The sequence below is a fragment of the Cydia strobilella genome, chromosome 24 (assembly GCF_947568885.1).
Source record: "Cydia strobilella chromosome 24, ilCydStro3.1, whole genome shotgun sequence".
Taxonomy (NCBI): Eukaryota; Metazoa; Arthropoda; class Insecta; order Lepidoptera; family Tortricidae; genus Cydia; species Cydia strobilella.
The window spans coordinates 2255663-2276151 of record NC_086064.1 but is presented as its reverse complement, the minus strand read 5'-3'; the positions used below and the strand labels follow the sequence as shown (position 1 = coordinate 2276151).

General features: G+C 37.1%; 1 protein-coding gene across 1 annotated transcript in view; it reads right to left on the bottom strand.

Annotated features, from left to right (window-relative positions):
• Positions 1–20489, bottom strand: part of LOC134752188 (1-phosphatidylinositol 4,5-bisphosphate phosphodiesterase epsilon-1-like) — a 167014-nt gene that overhangs the window by 138689 nt on the left and 7836 nt on the right. Inside the window, exon 3 of the mRNA XM_063687800.1 lies at positions 4456–4614. Within this exon, the coding sequence (XP_063543870.1) occupies positions 4456–4614 (159 nt within the window). The remainder of the gene's footprint in view (positions 1–4455; positions 4615–20489) is intronic.

Genomic DNA, 20489 nt, shown 5'->3' with positions numbered 1-20489 from the left:
TAGCACAGAATAACTAGTATGCTCGTAGAAGCTACGCGCCGCTGTGTGCTACGAATACTCGTAGCCTCGTAGCATTCGTAGCGTAGCATAGTCGTAGCGTAGTCAAGGATAGCCCCGTAGACTGAGGGGTTGAACGTATTTATAATGTTTCCTTATGTTGAATTTTATAAATATAGTTAAATAGATAGAAAATGAGCAATTTATCACATTAAATTGGAAATTTAAAAAAAATGGGAATATTAAAACAATACAAGACCTCAATTTCCGCGCTTTAACTTCCAAATAGGAATAAAATAATTAGATTTATTAAAAAATATATTGTATGGCAACAATATACATAAATGTTATATTTCACTGACAAAATCGTAATTTCCTTATTACTCACAACGACGGGATCAGTCTATCTGTCAGGCTGGCAGGTCTGTCACCAGGCTGTATCTCATCAACCGTGATAGATAGGCAGTTGAAATTTTCTCAAATGATATATTTCTGTTGCCGCTATAACAACAAATACTAAAAAGTACGGAATCCTCGGTGGGCGAGCCCGACTCGTACTTGGCCGGTTTTTTTACATAATGGTACGGAACCCTTCGTACGTGAGTCCGACTCGCACTTGGCCGGTTTTTGTCACTAATATACAATAATAATAATCAAAACATGAGATATTAAAGAAAACAACGTTGTATCCATACTTTTGGCCTGTAGGCCGAGCACATGATTGACGCGACAGTATCTCGCCGCGAGATAGACTACCCGTCTTTTACTAACTGTATGAATTAAAGGGGGACGGATAGTCGGGTCTCTATTGTTTGACATAATTATTGAAAGTCATAATGTAAAGATTGTCATATTATCATTAGTCATAATTTGGTTTTTCTCAGAAACGCGTAACTTTTCAGGATTGCCATAAAACAAACCTAACCTAACCTAGATATAGGATAACCCGAGGAAAATCCTGAAAAGTTAACGGTTTCAGAATTATGACTAATGATAATATGACAATCATTACATTATGACATTCAAATCATTTTACGGTTTAGACTCACTTATTTCAAATAAATAAATGTTGTTGTTGTTGTTTGTTGTTGTTGTTGTTGTTGTTGTTGTTGTTGTTGTTGTTGTTGTTGTTGTTGTTGTTGTTGTTGTTGTTGTTGTTGTGTGTAAACCGTAAAATGATTTAATGTTAGTATGTCTCACAACAGTTTAAATTCGATTATGACATTCAATAATTATGTCAAACAAAGGGACCCATCGTGGTCTATGTGCTAGCCCGGCTGGGGTGTATGTCTGTGGTATCCGGGGTGGTATCCACATAAAATATATTTGCAGTGTACACACATGTGGCTTCGGCCAAAGATAGATATAACTCCGTAATAGATGGATACAGTTTAAGGAAAAAACGTGCCTCGAAAATCAAGAAAATTTGACTCGATCAGATGGCGCTACTAGCTTTGGCCTACTGTCGTGTAGATGGCGTTGACGGTTTCGTTTGTTATTTAACAATTTTTACGCATATCAGTGAAAGAACATGGGTCAAAATCATAAAAATAATGAATGAAAAAAAAAAGTCGTTTATCCATGTTTAAATACATTTTATCGTATTTTTATAAATCTTCATTTTTAGTTTTAAAGCGTGTCGATATATGGCAGTGAATTTACTGTGGTTACAAAATTTACTATGACAGTACCGCTCTAGTATAAGTTACTCTATGCTTCGGCGTAAAATATTCAGCTCGCAACACATTGTTATCGCGAGGATACAAATACTTTTGGTATAGGATTATAGATCACTTACTAGATGGTGCATGAAAAAAAAAATTGTTATTTTAATTCAAGGGTAACGGAATCGAAATCGGTCCATCCGTTTGAGAGCTACGATGCCACAGACAGACACACACACATACATTGACGTGAAACTTATAATACCCCTCTTTTTGCTTCGGGGGTTAAAATCACGAAGCGTTTGTGGAAGGAAAGTCCTCTGTACCCGTACCACGAGTCACTGACAATGTCAACACAACACTGACTGCGTATAAGTCAGTCTACGTAATTTACTATCTATACATCTCGCTCGCACTACTATGCCAGTACGAGCGAGATGCATAGAAAGTCAGTTATGTTAACGCTAGCGTTTATGTCAGTGCCAAACTGGTGGTAGTTGTAGGGTAGGATAGGAAACAGTGGCTCACTAACAGTGGCTCAGTCGCCCCAATATCGCGTCTATCATGTTGGAATTCGGTTGAGTGAGCCACTGTACCCGGCTTTTTTTTCCGAGCCACTGTTTCCTACCCTACCCTACTGATATACAGATTCGGATCCTTTTTATTATATGAACGCGTCATTAAATTACGAACGAGAATAACGAGATGTCAGGAGACCAATTCAGATTTAACAACTTGTTACGATTTTGGTCTCAGAAATTTCAATTAATTATTATATTATAAAGTAACTTATCAAACAAACACAAATATGCTTGATATTTGTTGACACATATTTCTCTTACCGATACTTTATAACATAATAATTAATTGAAATTTCTCCATATTCCACTTTATAAATGAATCAATTGATTTCCGTACCCATTCAACCGTTCGCCAAAATTAATTGGTTTGAATTGAATGAATGATTGAACTAAGATAGCTTTACGCCCCGGCTTCGCACAGGTAGTAAAGCGTAATAATGCTGTAAATTTTTATGCCTTTTTAGGGTTCCGTACCCAGAGGGTATCTTATCTTATCTTATCTTAAAATTTCGGGGACCCTTACGGATACACTTCGACCCATAGGGATCTTTTGTGCAGTTACCCCCTAGGAAAGATCCGTCCGCTACTCAAGAGCTTTCCCCACCATCTCCATATGCCGGATGATGGACCTTATGGGTAGCGTTTTGAATTCCTTTGGTTCCAGCTTGCCTGTTCCAAAGTCCTTCATTCTTTTTCTGGCGAGGGCGTGACTTCTGCGATTTGCCTATAAAGTACCTTAATCATAGAGTGAATAATATAACAGATATGCTAAGTACTTTAGAGAGCGCTGGTGGCCTAGCGGTAAGAGCGTGCGACTTGCAATCCGGAGGTCGCGGGTTCAAACCCCGGCTCGTACCAATGAGTTTTTCGGAACTTATGTACGAAATATCATTTGATATTTACCAGTCGCTTTTCGACGAAGGAAAAGATCGTGAGGAAACCGGACTAATCCCGACAAGGCCTAGTTTCCCCTCTGGGTTGGACGGTCAGATGGCAGTCGCTTTCGTAAAAACTAGTGCCTACGCCAATTCTTGGGATTAGTTGCCAAGCGGACCCCAGGCTCCCAGACGGACAGCGGAGTCTTAGTAATAGGGTCCCGTTTTTAACCTTTGGGTACGGAACTTTAAAAAGTACGGATCCCTCAGTGGGCGAGTCCGACTCGCACTTGTGCGATTTTTTTTTCATTAGCTGAACTATCAATGTCAAAATTGACGTTTCTGGTTGAAGAAATGTAATATCACTTTTGACACGGATCATATCCATAACAAATCCTAATCACATTGATATTATTACAATCACATATCCATAACAAATCCTAATCATATTATTAAAATTAAAATACGCGTCATGGTATTTCTAATCTCTAATAGCTAGTAGGTCTCTATTGTTTGACATAATTATTGAAAGTCATAATGTGATGATTGTCATATTAGTATTAGTCATAATGTGGTTTTTCTCAGAAACGCGTAACTTTTCAGTTTTGCCATAAAACAAACCTAACCTAACCTATTTATAGGATAACCTGAGAAAAATCCTGGAAAGTTTACGGTTTCAAATTATGACTAATGATAATATGACAATCATTACATTATGACTTTCAATAATTATTAATATTATTAATATTTCTTTGTATATTGTTTTATTTTGTGTATATACCTCGTTTCTTTGAATTTGTGTAAATAAAAAAAAAATTGTCATACCTAGTCCCAGATTGTATACTGTACCTTGTTTGTATGTATTACTTTCTGTCCTAAATTTTACAGTGCATTAGTACCTACTGTAATGCTGTGTAATTTTTTTAACCAATAAAATAAATAAAATAAAATAAAAATTACGTCAAACAAAGGGACCCCAGGTCACTGACCTCATCGGCGGCGCGCGGCTTACAGGACGTTCCGTGGCCCATATACATGTGTCGTATATAGTGACGAGACAGATATACTAACAATCATGCTATCTAGTTTCCTGTAAGTTTCCTCTTATTTTAATTAATCTCTTCTTAAATTAACTTTTCCTTTTCCTTTTATAGTAGTATAGTTTTGAAGTTTTATTATTCAAATTTAAATAAAATAGGTGTAATATTCTTTAATGTCAACTGAATTCTAGGACCCCAAGTCACAGGCATAGCCTAGTTTGGGATCCACTGTATCCATGTGTCTGAAAATTGTTTCTATTGTCAATAAAAATTATTCTTATTCTTATTCTTATCTCACCTCGTTGAAGCGGTGTATAAGCGCGCGCACGGTGCGCGTGGCTTGTTGCGCGCGCGTCGGCGGCGCGCGCCGTATAACAGGGCGCTCCGCGGCTGAACCGAGTGCGCACGAACCGCCGAGGTCCAGCGTTACTTGACGTAGGTAATCGATTGGGGGTACCTGGGGACAATTGCATAAATATAAATAATGAAGCTTCCAAAAGGTGCATTCCGTAAGCTCGTACAAACAAATTTTATTACGTATATTACCTAAGTACATTTCAATAACAAAACTTCCATGAGACACAGACATATTAAATATATTAATAACGGGTCACTCACGTATTTTCGCGGAAGGCCAAAGATAACATGGATAGGTCTTGTAAAAAAGAACCTTAAAGAAAAAAAGATTACCACCAGAGACGACCCAGGATTGACGCTCCTGGCGACGCCGTATAAGGAGAGCCGACCCCAAGTAAATGAGATATAAGGTTAGGAAGAAGAAGAGAAGAGGGTCACACGTATTTTAAGTCGAAAAACGCTCGACATGTTTCACTAGGTACCGAGGAGTGTCATCAGGAGCTTGCGTTGACGTTGCGTTGCGGGAGGGCTGCGGCTCGCAGTCTGCGCCGGTCGGTCACCGTCAACGCAAGCACCTGATGACACTCCTCGGTACGGAGTGAAACATGTCGACCGTTATTCGACTTAAAAACCAATATACCTAAGTACATTTTGCCAACATTTCACGTCGATTATTTTATAATGTAGGGTAGGGTAGGAAACAGTGGCTCAGCTCGAACAGTGGCTCAGTCGCCCCAATATCGCCTATAACATGTTGGAATTAGGTTGAGTGAGCCACTGTACCCGGCTGTTTTTGTCCGAGCCACTGTTTCCTACCCTACCCTACATACCTAAATTTTGATACAAGTGTGCTACGTTGGTTAGTACACATTCGAGGCGATCTTGTGCGCGCGAGCTGGAAGCGAGCATGCAATAAGAACGCCGATGTATGTAATGACCAAAGCACACGTGTTTTATACGACTTTTTCAACACACTTGCGAAAGTGTTACTTGAGAGCGAAATCAGTAAAAGTACAATTAAAAAAAGTATCAACATACATTACCGCACTAGCTCGATAATTATAATGTTTCCGCACAAGTTCAGAATCAGAATCAGAATCAAATGTTTTAAGTTCGATAATTATCTACGATGAAAAAAGCACGCGGGTTTATAATCTAGGATTATGAGCCTAAAAGTGGTGCAATAAGTTCCATATTACGAGTAAGTGTGTTGAAAATATATTTTTAAGGCAGAAATATTACACAACTTTGGTAACAAATCAAATTATTTTTATAAAAGATAGATATAACTCCGTAATAGATGGATACAGTCTAAGGAAAAAACGTGCCTCGAAAATCAAGAAAATTTGATTCTTGTTCAGAGGGCGCTACTAGCTTTGGCCAACTGTCGTATAGATGGCGTTGACGGTTTCGTTTGTTATTTAACAATTTTAACGCATATCAGTGAAAGAACATGGGTCAAAATCATATAAATAATTAATGCAAATTTTACTATGACAGTACCGCTCTAGTATAAGTTACTCTATGTTTTTATTAAATATTTTGATGTGTTTTTTAGGGTTCCGTACCCAAAGGGTAAAAACGGGACCCTATTACTAAGACTCCGTCTGACCGTCTGTCCGTCTGTCTGTCACCAGGCTGTATCTCATGAACCGTGATAGCTAGACAGTTGAAATTTTCACAGATGATGTATTTTCTGTTGCCGCTATAACAACAAATACAAAAAAGTACGGAACCCCCGGTGCGCGAGTCCGACTCGCACTTGGCCGGGTTTTTAAGTAATCACACAATCTACTATACATAAATTATAAACTGTAATAGATGTCATATAATAAAGAAAAAGTGACGAAGCCCTCCAGTGGTTAAGGCTGGATGCGAACCGGCGTCTTTAGCAATCCGGGCTAACGCCTTGAACCCCTAGGCCACCCCGCCACGAAACCAGAAATATTAATATTGATGTCAGTAGAAACATAGAGTAACTTATACTAGAGCGGTACTGTCATAGTAAATTTTGTAACCCCAGTAAATTCACTGCCATCTGTCGACACACTTTAAAACTAAAAATGAAGATTTATAAAAATACGATAGAATGTATTTAAATGTAGATAAATGATTTTTTTTATTTGCATTAATTGTTTTTATGATTTTGACCCATGTTCTTTCACTGATATGCGTTAAAATTGTTAAATAACAAACGAAACCGTCAACGCCATCTATACGACTGTAGGCCAAAACTAGTAGCGCCCTCTGAACGAGAATCAAATTTTCTTGATTTTCGAGGCACGTTTTTTCCTTAGACTGTATCCATCTATTACGGAGTTATATCTATCTTTGGTAGAAATATTAATTCAGACATTTATTCCCCAATATTTCTGCCCAAGTAATATTCCCATCCCTTCCCCTCCCCCTTTCCGCTAACCCCCCAAGCTATTTGTATGAATAAGTGACATAAGCGCATATCCGTGTAATGTAAATCACCGTTGGCGTGAGGCACAGATTACTTATTAGATGAAGCATAAGCAATAGGTATGTTTCGTCTATCCTCCTAAGGCCCAACGTCCTACATATAGTACTTATTCAGTTTGATGAAATTTAAAGTATATTTAATTGGAATAGTTGCATTTGTTTCGTTTCGTTTAATTTTCAAACAAAACAAAATGATCGAAATTAAACTATCGTGAGACATACCTATTTCACCATTATGTTTAGTCGGTTTTGGCGACATGTTTCGGATTCTTCGGGAATCCTTCCTCAGGCACGAGTGTCCGCGGCGGTTGTATGTCGTGCACATGTCGCCAAAAGCGACTAAAAATAATAGTGACTGAAACCGTACTGATCGAAATATTTTAAAACAAAATTAATCCTATTCCCTGCATGATAGGTTCAATTTTCAGTGGAAAATTTCGGATTTTTCATTTGTATGGGTGGGCCTTAGTAGGCTGTTTAAAATAAATCATTTCAAACTATGCACGAAATAAAGCACCAGAAAATTTATTACAAAAACGTATATAACAGTTATTTTTTGACACATCCATCATCTTCTGGATTTTTGCCACGACTCATGAGAGCCTGTGGTCTGATTCACAACTAAACCCAAGAATTGGCGTAGGCGCTAATTTTTACGAAAGAGACTGCCATCTGACTTTCTAACAGAAAAATTTGTGGCGTCTCTTCTAGCTGCCACTGTCGTCTAACAGATGGCGTTAGGGAGCTAGAACGCAATTAGCTAGAAACATACATCGCGGTTACGGAGTTTCAAATGTCACTTACTATATATACTCCTTCTGACTACCTCTCAGTGGACTTCGGTCCCCAGACATAACACCCGCCTGGAGAGAGTACTCTCTATTGCCCTCTTTCTACTTACTACAGGTTAATCTAGGCCTTATTGCGATTAGCCCGGTTTCCTCACGATGTTTTCCTTCACTGAAAAGCGACTGGGAAATATCTAATGATATTATGTACATAAGTTCCGACAATCATTGGTACGAGTCGGGCTATTATAGGGTATTTGACTGTGTGTAAAATAAATTATTTTACAGTACACATGGTGCTACTTTCTCGCACTAGTGCGTAAAAGAACACTTTTCGTGCATATGTCGAAAGTTTAAAGGGCCATATGTACTGTAAAACGTTGTACGATACACGTGCGAATAGGAAATTCGCAACTCGTGTCGATTTAAAACACTCCCTGCGGTCGTGTTTTAATTTATCGCCACTCGTTTCGAATTTCCTCTTTTCCGCACTTGTATCGTAAATAACTATTACACCATGCATGAAATAAAGCACCAGAAAATTAATAGAGAAACGTAGACAGCAGTTATTTTTAAACAAAACTTTTATTTTAAAACCCGTATAAAACTATAAAGCGTAGGTAATTTGATTGTGTCGTCATAAAAGTTTTATAAAACGCAGTCTAGGAGTGGTAATCTATTGTGGAACGAAGAATAAATTTTCATTAAAAAAAAAACATATATATCCATTAAAATTCAACCAAAATCACAACATAAAGAACCAGCAATACGGTTTTTGATTGCAATCAAAGAGGATATAATATTATAGAGCGGTACTGTCATACTAAATTTTGTAACCCCAGTAAATTCACTGCCATCAATCGACACACTTTAAAACTAAAAATGAAGATTTATAAAAATACGATAAAATGTATTTAAATATGGATAAATGATTTTTTTTATTTGCATTAATTATTTTTATTATTTTGACCCATGTTCTTTCACTTATATGCGTTGAAATTGTTAAACAACAAACGGAACTTTCAACGTCCTCTATACGAGAGTAGGCCAAAGGTAGTAGCGACATCTGATCGAGAATCCAATTTTCGTGATTTTCGAGGCACGTTTTTTCCTTAGACTGTATCCATCTATTACGGAGTTATATCTATCTTTGTTGCAATTTAAACGAGATGGATTTTGACCGATTTACAGATTCAGAATCAGAAATAATTATTGTGTAAACTGTGTAAGACAAGAAGTATAACTAGGTACATTTTTTGATGAGTATCAACTTATCAAAAACATCATAGAAGGGAAGGTTGAAGCAAAGAGGAAGGAGGGAAGACCAAGGAGAGCGTACATGCATCAAATAAAGGAAAAACTCAACGTCGTGTCGTATCAGGCTGTCAAAGAGAAGGCAGAGGACCGCGAAACATGGAAATTGCTCCACCGACAAGAGACTTACTCTTAAGTATATGATGATGATCAACTAATTTTTTTTTTTTTTTTTTTTTTAAGACGGAACATTTTATCATCACCTACCTATTATATGTTTATGTTTCCTATATATAAAGGTACACAACACATATAGGAAATATCCATAACTCAGAAGCAAGCATCCGTGATTTACAAATAAATGATCTTAATAGGATTCGAACCCGCGACCTCCTGCTTCTGGATAGGAGGCTGTAATTATTTTTAGGGTTCCGTACCCAAAAGGTAAAAACGGGACCCTATTACTAAGACTCCGCTGTCCGTCTGTCTGTCACCAGGCTGTATCTCATGAACCATGATAGACGGACAGACGGTCGGACAGACGGACATACGGACAGCGGAGTCTTAGTAATAGGGTCCTGTTTTTACCCTTTGGGTACGGAACCCTAAAAATTAAGCCAATTAAATAGCGAATGAAGTATTTAAGTAAAGTCATTGACTTTCAAAGTTTGCAGAACCCTCTTCAATTTAATATATAAGGCTGAGTCAATGATAATGTCATTAAAAGTATTAACAAAGATTCATTTAGGGCATCCACTAGCTGGCGCGTGTACAGTCGCCATCAGATATATCGGAGCGGTCGAGGTGCTCAAAATATCCGAACACGCACTCTAACGCCTTGACAATAGAGGCGTGTTCAGATATTTGTGATCACCTCGGGCGCTCAGATATATCTGATGGCGACTGTACACAGAGCGGGTGAGCGGCTTAAGGCGGTTCGCTGAGCCAGAAGGCGAAAAATCTCCTTATATGATCATATTTTTCTAAGAGACGTTGATATTCGTAGACGTGGAAAAAATATATGTAGTTCTTGATTATATTAACTTTAATTTAGAAGCTTCCGATACACGAATTATGACATACAATACATACAATTAATTCCCAAAATAACCTCTAGCTAGGACTTTTAATCCAACTTTACTCGGTTATTTATTATGTGACACTATAAACAAAAATAACTAAAAACAATCTTTACTTAAATAGTAATTTTACCGCTTTCGAATTTCGATATTGTAAAGCAACGTTTTTAAAATAAACAAAAATCGACAAAATTCGATCATAATTGACACTTGGCGAAATGTGATAGTTATGGATGGTATAGAAAGGATCGCAATCTCTTATGGCAGAATTGTTGTAAAAGTGACCGCGTTAAGCTTTAAATAATAGTTCCTAATCTCTCCGGTGGCGCTAGTTAGGCTCTGGGACATGAGTATAACATGAACCATATAAGGCAACAAATAACCCGACCAAATTGCGTAGGTTGTTTTTGGTAGTATTTCGGTGTATGGTGGCGCCGCCTAATTACTGTTTTTTGATGGACACTTTTCATACATAGAGATTTGGCTCCTTTATACAGTCTCCATGGTGATAGTGATACTCTAGCGGCAAACCGATGAAATAGAATGAGCAAGCGGACGCCTTTTTAGTACGAGTATAAAATGTGTAAAATTTATGTCTGAAAGTCACTATTTTAACACATGACGGTTTTCTTCATCCAAAAAACGTAACTTTTTTTTAATACCACGGTGGCAATCAAGCATACGGCCCGCCTGATGTTAAGCAGTTACCGTAACCTATGGACGCCTGCAACACCGGAGATATTACACGCGCGTTGCCGACCCTAACACTCCTCTCCCTCGAGCTCTGGCAACCTTACTCACCGGCAGGAACACAACACTATGAGTAGGGTCTAGTGTTATTTGGCTGCGGTTTTCTGTAAGGTGGAGGTACTTCCCCAGTTGGGCTCTGCTCTAGATCTGGAATAACATTTGATAATGACAGATCGGTATCGTATCGTGTGACTTTTAAAAGTATTGTTCGAATCGGCCCGTTGAAACTGAGAAGACTTATTAGAAACCAATACTTGTTATTTAGATATTACGTAACAAAAGGTGTATAATTTCAACTACTAACGGCGCGATTCGGAAAATGAATCCGATATTCACTAGATATGAAATAGTAAAGATATATTATGTGACGTCCCACGGATAAAGGTCGTTCAAGGAGAGGTTAAAGAAGCTGTGGTCTGATTGATTAATGTGCCTATATTTGTATTGTATGTTGCTTTATATTTTTCTACTTCTTTCCAATTTTTAGTGTATTTTCCCCATTCCTTTTTGTGTAATATATTATATGTTTATCCTATTAATTTTGTATGTATTTATATCCTTTATCTTTCTGGTACCTTGTTGTACATTTTGCTACATTTGTCACCCTCTTTTCACTTTCTCCTCTCATCTACTCAAAGGTTAACTGGAAGAGATCCCTCAAAGGGATAAGTTCGCCTTTGTACATCTTATTATTTGTACCATGTAATTTTTAATATGTATATTTGTACAATAAAGAGTTTACTACTACTACTACTAAAGGTATCTAATTTTTTAGGATTTAATTTGTAAATGGTGGTTTATTTAAACATGTCATACGATTGATTAGGATTTAGATCTAGGGCCAGCGGCGGCTGGTGATTCTATATTATGGGTGTTCACTATCACAGTAAAAAACTACACATTCAATTAACCGACACAAAATACGGTCATTGAACTCTCTTATAGAATTTCGCTATTACGAATATCTTGACGACCGATAGACGCTAACTGCAGTTCATTTTACAAATGGATTCTAGGTTGTGAATGTTGTTTTAAAATTTTATGGAAATATGTGCTAAATTGTTAACACATTACGACGAGAGGGCGCAAGGTCAAACGGGCTACGGAGCGCCGCTCCAATTTTACCTCTTTCTTCATAGAAAATCTTCTGTTTCACGTGCGGAACTGTAGCGAAACTTCTCTTTCGCTCTCATTGAATTTCCTATTGATTTTATGTACTAAATCTTTTTCATAGGAGCGCAATCCAAAGCGCTCCGCTTCGCGCGTTACCTATGATTCCTATGAAATTATAGGAGTAGGCCGAGTAGTATAGGCCGTCTATAAACTTATAATGAATAAAGGTAATTATTTAATTGGTATTTTACTTTTGTACGATAGATCTTAAAGAGTAATATATTAATTAGGCACTATAATTTCATTATGATTATTTATGGGAGTGCACTGCACAAGCGCTCCTTAGAGGAAGCCGCGCCTGTCTAGGGCGTCCCTTTTAAATACTAGATCTGGGTTCCTTGCTCCTAGGGTGGCATACCTACGACCCTATACGCGTCTCATATTAGCTCGGTGCACTTTATTTCATTTAGGGAGAAATCCCATATATGATTAGTGTGATATGGGGACCTCTGGACCACTTGTTAAATTTAGGGACTAATTGGGCATTTTTTTTTGTCCGGAATAACTTCCCCATACCCCTACTCCAGCCTATTACAATTAATATTGGATGGCACTTACGTCGCATCGCAATAATTTGTGACGCTATGCGACATAAGCGCCAGCCGCCATAAGGTAACTTTTGCCGTGTAATGCCACATATCTTTACTATATTTCATATCTAGAGAAATCTCTAATTCATTTCCCGAATCGCGCCGTAAATCTATTAATTTCATATTTTTGTCGTTACCGGACTCCTAAACTTGTAACAAATTAAGTATGTTCTCCTCAGGGTACATTTCCAAGAGTAATACAAATAGACAACGCAGCGTGGCCTTCATAAGATTGAATTAGTAGTTTCCCTAGAGCCGGCTCACAGATCACTCTTACTAGATGTAACATATAAATTCTGGTAAGGGAGTTTATTTGTGTGTTCATCACAAATATTTGTTCCTGTTATGGATGTTGTCTAATGGCGGCCGTATTCGAACAATGCCTATAAACTAGACTTAAATTGCCCGGGATATAGACCGTGATTACCATTTGAATTATTTGTGAGCTCCCGATATTTCGACGCAGTTACATGCATCATGTTCACGGGTGACGGTCAATATAAGTCTAGTGAAACTAACCGTGAATCATTCAAAACTCTAATGCCTATAAGATGTCATAGCGATACGATACTGATCTGCCAGTGTCAATAGTGATATTTTTGGTTGAAGAAATGTCAATTTTGACGATGACAGCTCGGTATCGTATCGCTGTGACATCTTATAAGCATTGTTCGAGTACGACCGTGGGTAGCTAGTGTACAAAAAAAAAACGTTGTCACCCCCCAGACTCTTGTGCTTGCGGTCGAAATGGCAATTTTTTTTAGCAAATTTAAGTTTAGAATTTGTTGATAATAGTTTAATAATTATATAAATACTAAGCTCAGGTATTCTGTAGCAAAAGTAAATAAAAAAAAATTATAAAGTGTAGCACCTTTATATTTAATTAAGGAAACTGTAGGTCTAACTTTAAAATGCAATGTATAATTACCACGCACTTTGTAAATGACCGTTTGTTTCTTGTTTCATAATAATAATAAAAAAATCGTCTTACGTAATCAATGAATGGCCCATTATATGGTGACAGGTTGTAGTTCGTATCACAAAACAACGCCCGCAAGCTTTTGTATATGAAGGGTACACGGAAAAAACCTGTCTAGTCACTTTAGTAACATTTTGAGTAATCGCGTTTTTAGTTTGGAACAATGTCAAAATGTATGCTAATTCCGTGACTAGGTATTTTAAAAGTAAAAAAAAGTTGTGTTAAATATATTATAAGTTGGTAACAAAACATATAAGGAAGTTGGACCGTGGGGGCCCAGTGTCAAATCATTATTTAAGGATATTTCCGAGCGCCTTGTAGACGCCTCTGGTGACCAGAGGGCTGGCAGCTACTTCGGCCAGAGACTAAGTCTGGCCATCCAAAGAGGTAACGCTGCCAGTCTTCTGGGCACCATAACACATGATAGCGACCTGGGGAGCATTTTAAGTTTTATAAGTCTAGTTTGGTTTTAGAGATAAGTTAGTTTATTTAGTTAGTTGTATGTTTGTGTCGTGGCAGGGCACAGCTAGACACTGTGGCAGGGACAGTGCAAGGGAGATGGGACAGTGCACTAATTAGGTACCGGACCTCCGTTGGGAGGAACTAAGATGTTGATCTTAGTTTAGGTACTAACATAGTAATTTAAGTATATTTGTAACTAACAAAATATGGATTGTAATATCGTCCGAAATAAATGATTTTTTATTTTATTTTTTTAATACACATTCTACGCTAGGTAGTCTACGACCAAGCACGGGGAATTCATCTTTTCCTCGTTCAAGCTCTAGCGGAAAATTACAAGAATCTAATCTGTATTTTTATGGCTGTTCCAAAGGCTTTCTGGGAATGATTAGCGCATGCATACAATCTTAAGTCAACTAGGTAAAGGAAAGAAGAAAGAAAGACAAATTAAATAAATGCAAGGAAAAAACCGGCCAAGTGCAAGTCGGACTCACGCACGAAGGGTACCATTACGCAAAAAACGGCAAAAAATCACGTTTGTTGTATGGGAGCCCCACTTAAATATTTTTTTATTCTGTTTTTAGTATTTGTTGTTATAGCGGCAACAGAAATATATCATCTATGAAAATTTCAACTGTCTATCAATGTTCATGAGATAATTGACTAAATGACTACAGCCTGGTGACAGACAGACGGACAGCGGAGTCTTAGTAATAGGGTCCCGTTTTTACCTTTTTTGGAAACATCTGTCTGTCAAGTCTGTCAAGCCGATTCCGTCAGTAGCAAAATGCGGCATATAAAATAAAATAAATCGGCAAAGTGCGAGTCGGACTCGCGCACCTAGGGTTCCGTACTTTTTAGTATTTGTTGTTATAGCAGCAACAGAAATACATCATCTGTGAAAATTTCAACTGTCTAGTCTAGTATCCGCCTGGTGACGGACAGACAGACGGACAGACGGACAGCGGAGTCTTAGTAATAGGGTCCCGTTTTTACCCTTTCGGTACGGAACCCTAAAAAACCCCCTACACGCGACGCTATCAATGTTCATGAGATACAGCCTGGGACAGACAGACGGACAGCGGAGTCTTAGTAATAGGGTCCCGTTTTTACCTTTTTTGGAAACTTCTGTCTGTCAAGTCTGTCAAGCCGTTTCCGTAGAAAAAAGCGGCAAATAAAAAAAATGGCTAATAATATAAAAAAAAATTACGATATAATTTCATTACAGTCGTGTACAGTCGAAGAAATATACCTCCTAGTCTAATATAGGTATTGATCCTGCCTAAGGTCCAGGGTTCGGATCCTGGTAAGGGAATTTGTGTGTGTGCGAATATTTGTGGTATTTTTCTATAAAAAGGGACCTTATTTTCGATGGTGCTTACGCCATTATTAACGATGCTCCGATATAAATACAATGCCGCGCGACGATGTGCGGCGTAGGCGCCATTGACAATAAGGTCCCTTTTCATAGAAAATGCCTCATTTGTTCCTGAGTTATGGATCATAATACTCACAATCGCGGCAGTAGTGCGGCGTAATTCATCAATTTCTTCAAGGAAATGCAATGCAGTTGGCAGCCGAACGTTACCTTAACGCTTAATATTGGGTAAGTGTAGCTAAATAAAGTTGCAGACCTTAAACGACCCGATAAATAATAAATAATAAATAAATAAATATTATAGCACATTCTTACACAGATTGACTAAGTCCCACGGTAAGCCTAAGGAGGCTTGTGTTATGGGTACTCAGGCAACGATATATATAATATATAAATACTTAAATACATAGAAAACACCCATGACTCAGGAACAAATATCTGTGCTCATCACACAAATAAATGCCCTTACCGGGATTCGAACCCAGGACCATCGGCTTCACAGGCAGGGTCACTACCCACTAGGCCAACCCGGTCGTCAAATAAATCGTCGATAAATCTCGTCCAGGGCCAATTTAGTCCGCTATACACGCAATATGTGGGAAATGCGCTATTTGCTGGACCGAGAAAGCATGCGAGGTACGTAGTGTTGGGAAAGTTGAGTCCAGTCCTCATTTTAGAATATCCCAGGTAGCAAAATGACGTCAAATGACGTCAGCTTCGTCATAATGAAGTAATAATGTCGTCATTATGACGTCGCTGACGTCATTTGACGTCATTTTGCTACCTGGGATTTACTTAGTTTTTTAGACTAGTCAACATTATAAATAAATAAATAAAAATGTAATTTATTCAGGTATAACCATTATATTAAAATAATAATTATTATAATTAGTACATGCCATTTCTAAATTTAACCATTCTTAACTAAACTAAAATTAAAACTATAAAACTAAAACTATGAAAACGGATTATATCGCGTATATTGAATTTATAATACATCCCGACGTTTCGAACTCTTTACAGCGTTCGTGGTCAACGGGTGACTGAGGAAAAATTACAAAGTGCAAAAATACCCACATACTAAAATAATGAACAATCATACATAGTTTCATAGTTCAATCATATTCATAGTTTTATTTCATGAGTAACTATCGCGGTAACCGAAGACAATATTACTATAAAACTAATTAGATAGTTCATACAGTAGTAGTGGAGATTATAACGTAACTAGAGTTTAAACTCTCGTGTCTCAAATGATATCTATAGTTTGTCAAACGACTGTTTTATTTCAAACATAGACAGAGAGACTCATACTATCTTTGTCTTACACTAGTACTAGCACCCAAAAGAAACCCTGAGTACAGTTTTTTTGTTCTTATTTACTGCCAATTTGGTTTGACCAACTATATTACTTAATACTATTGTCTTAGCCCTATACCTCTTGCGGGTAAAAACAAAAAAACTAAAACGCTGTAACCCGCAAAATTGTGCTTAAAATAACTTTTCTATCAAATTACTGTTTTTTTGTTTGATAGATATTATTTATTTACATATATTTTCCAAAGGCAGTAAATATTCGTTCCACCGTTGTGAAGTTATGATATTTTTTTGTTTTTGCTCGAAGTTTTTTCCCTCTGGTGTAAAGTTTTGATTTTGTGGGTTACAGCATTATTGCTTACTTGCGACGGTATTAAGCTTGCTTGAAAATATCTATATAGTAGTAGTTTAAGTAGTATTGCAATTAAAATATATAATAAGTTGACCAAAGATATAAGGGACTGTGACGATATGAAACTATTTGACATGAAAGTGAAAGAATATTTTGTAAATAGGCCATATTATTCAATCGACGAATACTTTGCTAATGTATTAAATTAATTTGACATGTCTCCATCCATATTAAAATTTTATATCTACTGTAATTTGTGTTCTGTTTGTTTTATCTGTGTCATTTTGTAATTTAAGTGAATTGAACTGTATTTGCATGCATGCAACTGTGTTTACCGGATGGTCTCACCATAAGATCAGCGCTGGAAGTCGCCAGCAACATGCTGAGGTGAGACCATTTCGTGGCACTTTTTTTTTAATTTATGTTTCTCTGTTCTGTATAACTTTCTGTTTGTGTGTGCTAATGAATAAATTATTTCTATTCTATTCTATTCTTATAGCAAATAAATATTTGATTGATAGCTGTATGTTCTGATTTTTCTTTTGGGTTTTTTTACATGTCCCGTTCATAAGTTATAGGGACCCACAACATTTTTGACTTTAGGAGCGATTATTTCCAAAAATATTCACTGGATCAAAAAACGTTTTTAACAACCTTAATGTTATTTTTGAAGACCTATCAATTGGTGTGGCACATGTAAATTTTACCTGAAACATTTTATTTTTATTTTTAGTTACATGTATGGAATGCCCCCTTTAAAAATACATTTTTATAAATTTTTACTTCTAAACTAAATAGCGGCTTACTTAGTACACCTACGATTCAAATTTCGTTAAAATGTATCTTATAGTTATCGAGTTCATTTTACCTATGTAACTATACTTTTGAGTGGCATTAACGTGAGGCACTTCATTCGGTTCTTGTCTGTTTGTCTGATTTAATATCTTGTCTTTTTATTAATTATATAACAATTCAAGTCTTGGAGACCCTTTACATCTCTGGATAATTTGAAGATCTTTTTTATTATTTATTATTACGAGCCTATTGTGTCCCACTGCTGGGCAAAGGCCTCCCCCCTCTTCTTCCACTCCTCCCGGTTTTCAGCTACATCTGGCCAGTCGCTCAAAAAGGAGTCCAAGTTATCAAGTTATTTTTATTATTATATACATTATATATCTGACACCTAGAGACTTTTACATCTCTAAACAATTTTAGTACTTCTGTTATTTGTATAGTTTTTATCAGTTTTTTTTCTTGTGTAATTTAACATTCATATTTATGTAATTGTTTTTTGTAATTTTGGATTAATTTTATTGTTTGTAAAAATTGACATGTAAAAGTGCCCCTAGGAACCGTTATAGTTTCGTCAGGTCCGTCTGTCCGTCCGTCTGCTTGTATGTCACAGCCGGTTCACTCGAACATCAAACAGGCCACAGGGCCTGTGGTCTATTTGCTGAATAAATGTTTGATGTTTGATGTTCGAGTGAACCGGCTGTGACATACAAGCACACGGACGGACAGACGGACCTGACGAAACTATAAGGGTTCCTAGTTGACTACGGAGCCCTAAAAAAGAGAAAATTAAGTTTTTTCAATTTAGACTGATAAGACTCTATTTCCCAACTCTATCTGTAACTATGCGAGGAATGAGAGAATACCTCGGCAGCCAATCTGGAGGCTTGGTGAACTTTGTTCGCGCACCGAGGGTTCTTTACTTTTTAGTATTTGTTATAGCGGCAACAGAAATACATCATCTGTGAAAATTTCAACTGGCTAGCTATCACGGTTCACGAGATACAGCCTGGTGACAGACAGACAGACGGACAGACAGACAGACGGACAGACGGACAGACGGACAGCGGAGTCTTAGTAATAGGGTCCCGTTTTTACCCTTTGGGTACAGAACCCTAAAAAGAAAGGAAGCTTTGTTTAAAGAAGAATTAACATAGTTTGAAGTCAAATTGTATTCTGTATGAGTGAAAAGGCTGGTCTTCTGTCGCATCCCCACACGGCCCAAGGCCGATCGATCGCGGGAAATAGACGACCCCCCGTAGACTGCGTATAAAGAAGTTTCGCGAGTTACGGTTTTTTCGAAAACCGCAAGTGCGAGTCGGACTCGCCCACCGAGGGTTCCGTACAAATTTAACTTCCGTTTGTTTTACAAATTTATATAATTAACGTCATTACCGCTTCAAACGCGATTAAATTTCATTATTTTACCTTTTTCCCGACGTTTCAACTAGGTTGCACTAGCTGTGGTCACGGAAGACTGACGTGTCAGTTAGTTAGTTAGTTAGTTGTTTTTATTGTATATAAGAATCAGGTTACATTGCAGGTCGAATATACAATTACACGTTCAGTTACACTGAGACTTTACCTTTTCAGGTGTACATACATTTGCAAAACATATATTTACATAATATTGTCTTCGGTTACCGCGATAGTTACTCATGAAATAAAACTATGAAGACGGATTATATCGCGATATAATCCGTTTTCATAGTTTTATTTCATATATTTACATATTTATCTAAATACTACACATACTTATGACTAACTTAAATAATCATTAACACAGTAAAAACATTTTTCTGTAAGCCACATTTTTGTGTTTGACTTGAATAGTTTAAGATCCATGTCTTTAAAACGATCGGTAACTTGTTATAAATTGTGATACACATAATATAGGCGTTTTTTGCAGTGAGTGACAAGTTTACATATGGCTTGGGCAATCTATGTTTGTATTTAGGTCTAGTTACGCGGGAACCCAATGTGTTATTATCCGTGAATAGGTATTTATATTTGTGGACAAAATCCGAAACTTCATAAATATAGAGACTGGGAAAAGTAAGAATGTTATGTTTTATAAAATATCAGCAAATGCAGCAGGGAAGACGGGTACAAATTATCGTCAACTTGGGGTCCAGTGACGAAGTCGAAAAGAGCTCATTGTGAGCATCTCAAATATATATTATTTGTAATTAAAAATAATAATAATATTGTCTTCGGTTTCCGCGATAGCTACTCATTATTATTATTTTTAGGGTTCCGTACCTCAAAAGGAAAAAACGGAACCCTTATAGGATCACTCGTGCGTCTGTCTGTCTGTCCGTCTGTCACAGCCTATTTTCTCCAAAACTACTGTACCAATTAAGTTGAAATTTGGTACACATATGTAAGTTTGTGACCCAAAGATGGACATGTAACAAAAACAAATTAATTTTAAACACGGGGGCCACTTTTGCGGGGTAAATGAGAAAAAAAAAAGTTTGTTGAACTATATGGTGTTACATATCAAATGAAAGAGCTCATTATGACAATCTCAAATATATTTTTTTATATAATTTTAGGACAAACAGTTTAGAAGTTATTCAAGAAAATAGGCAA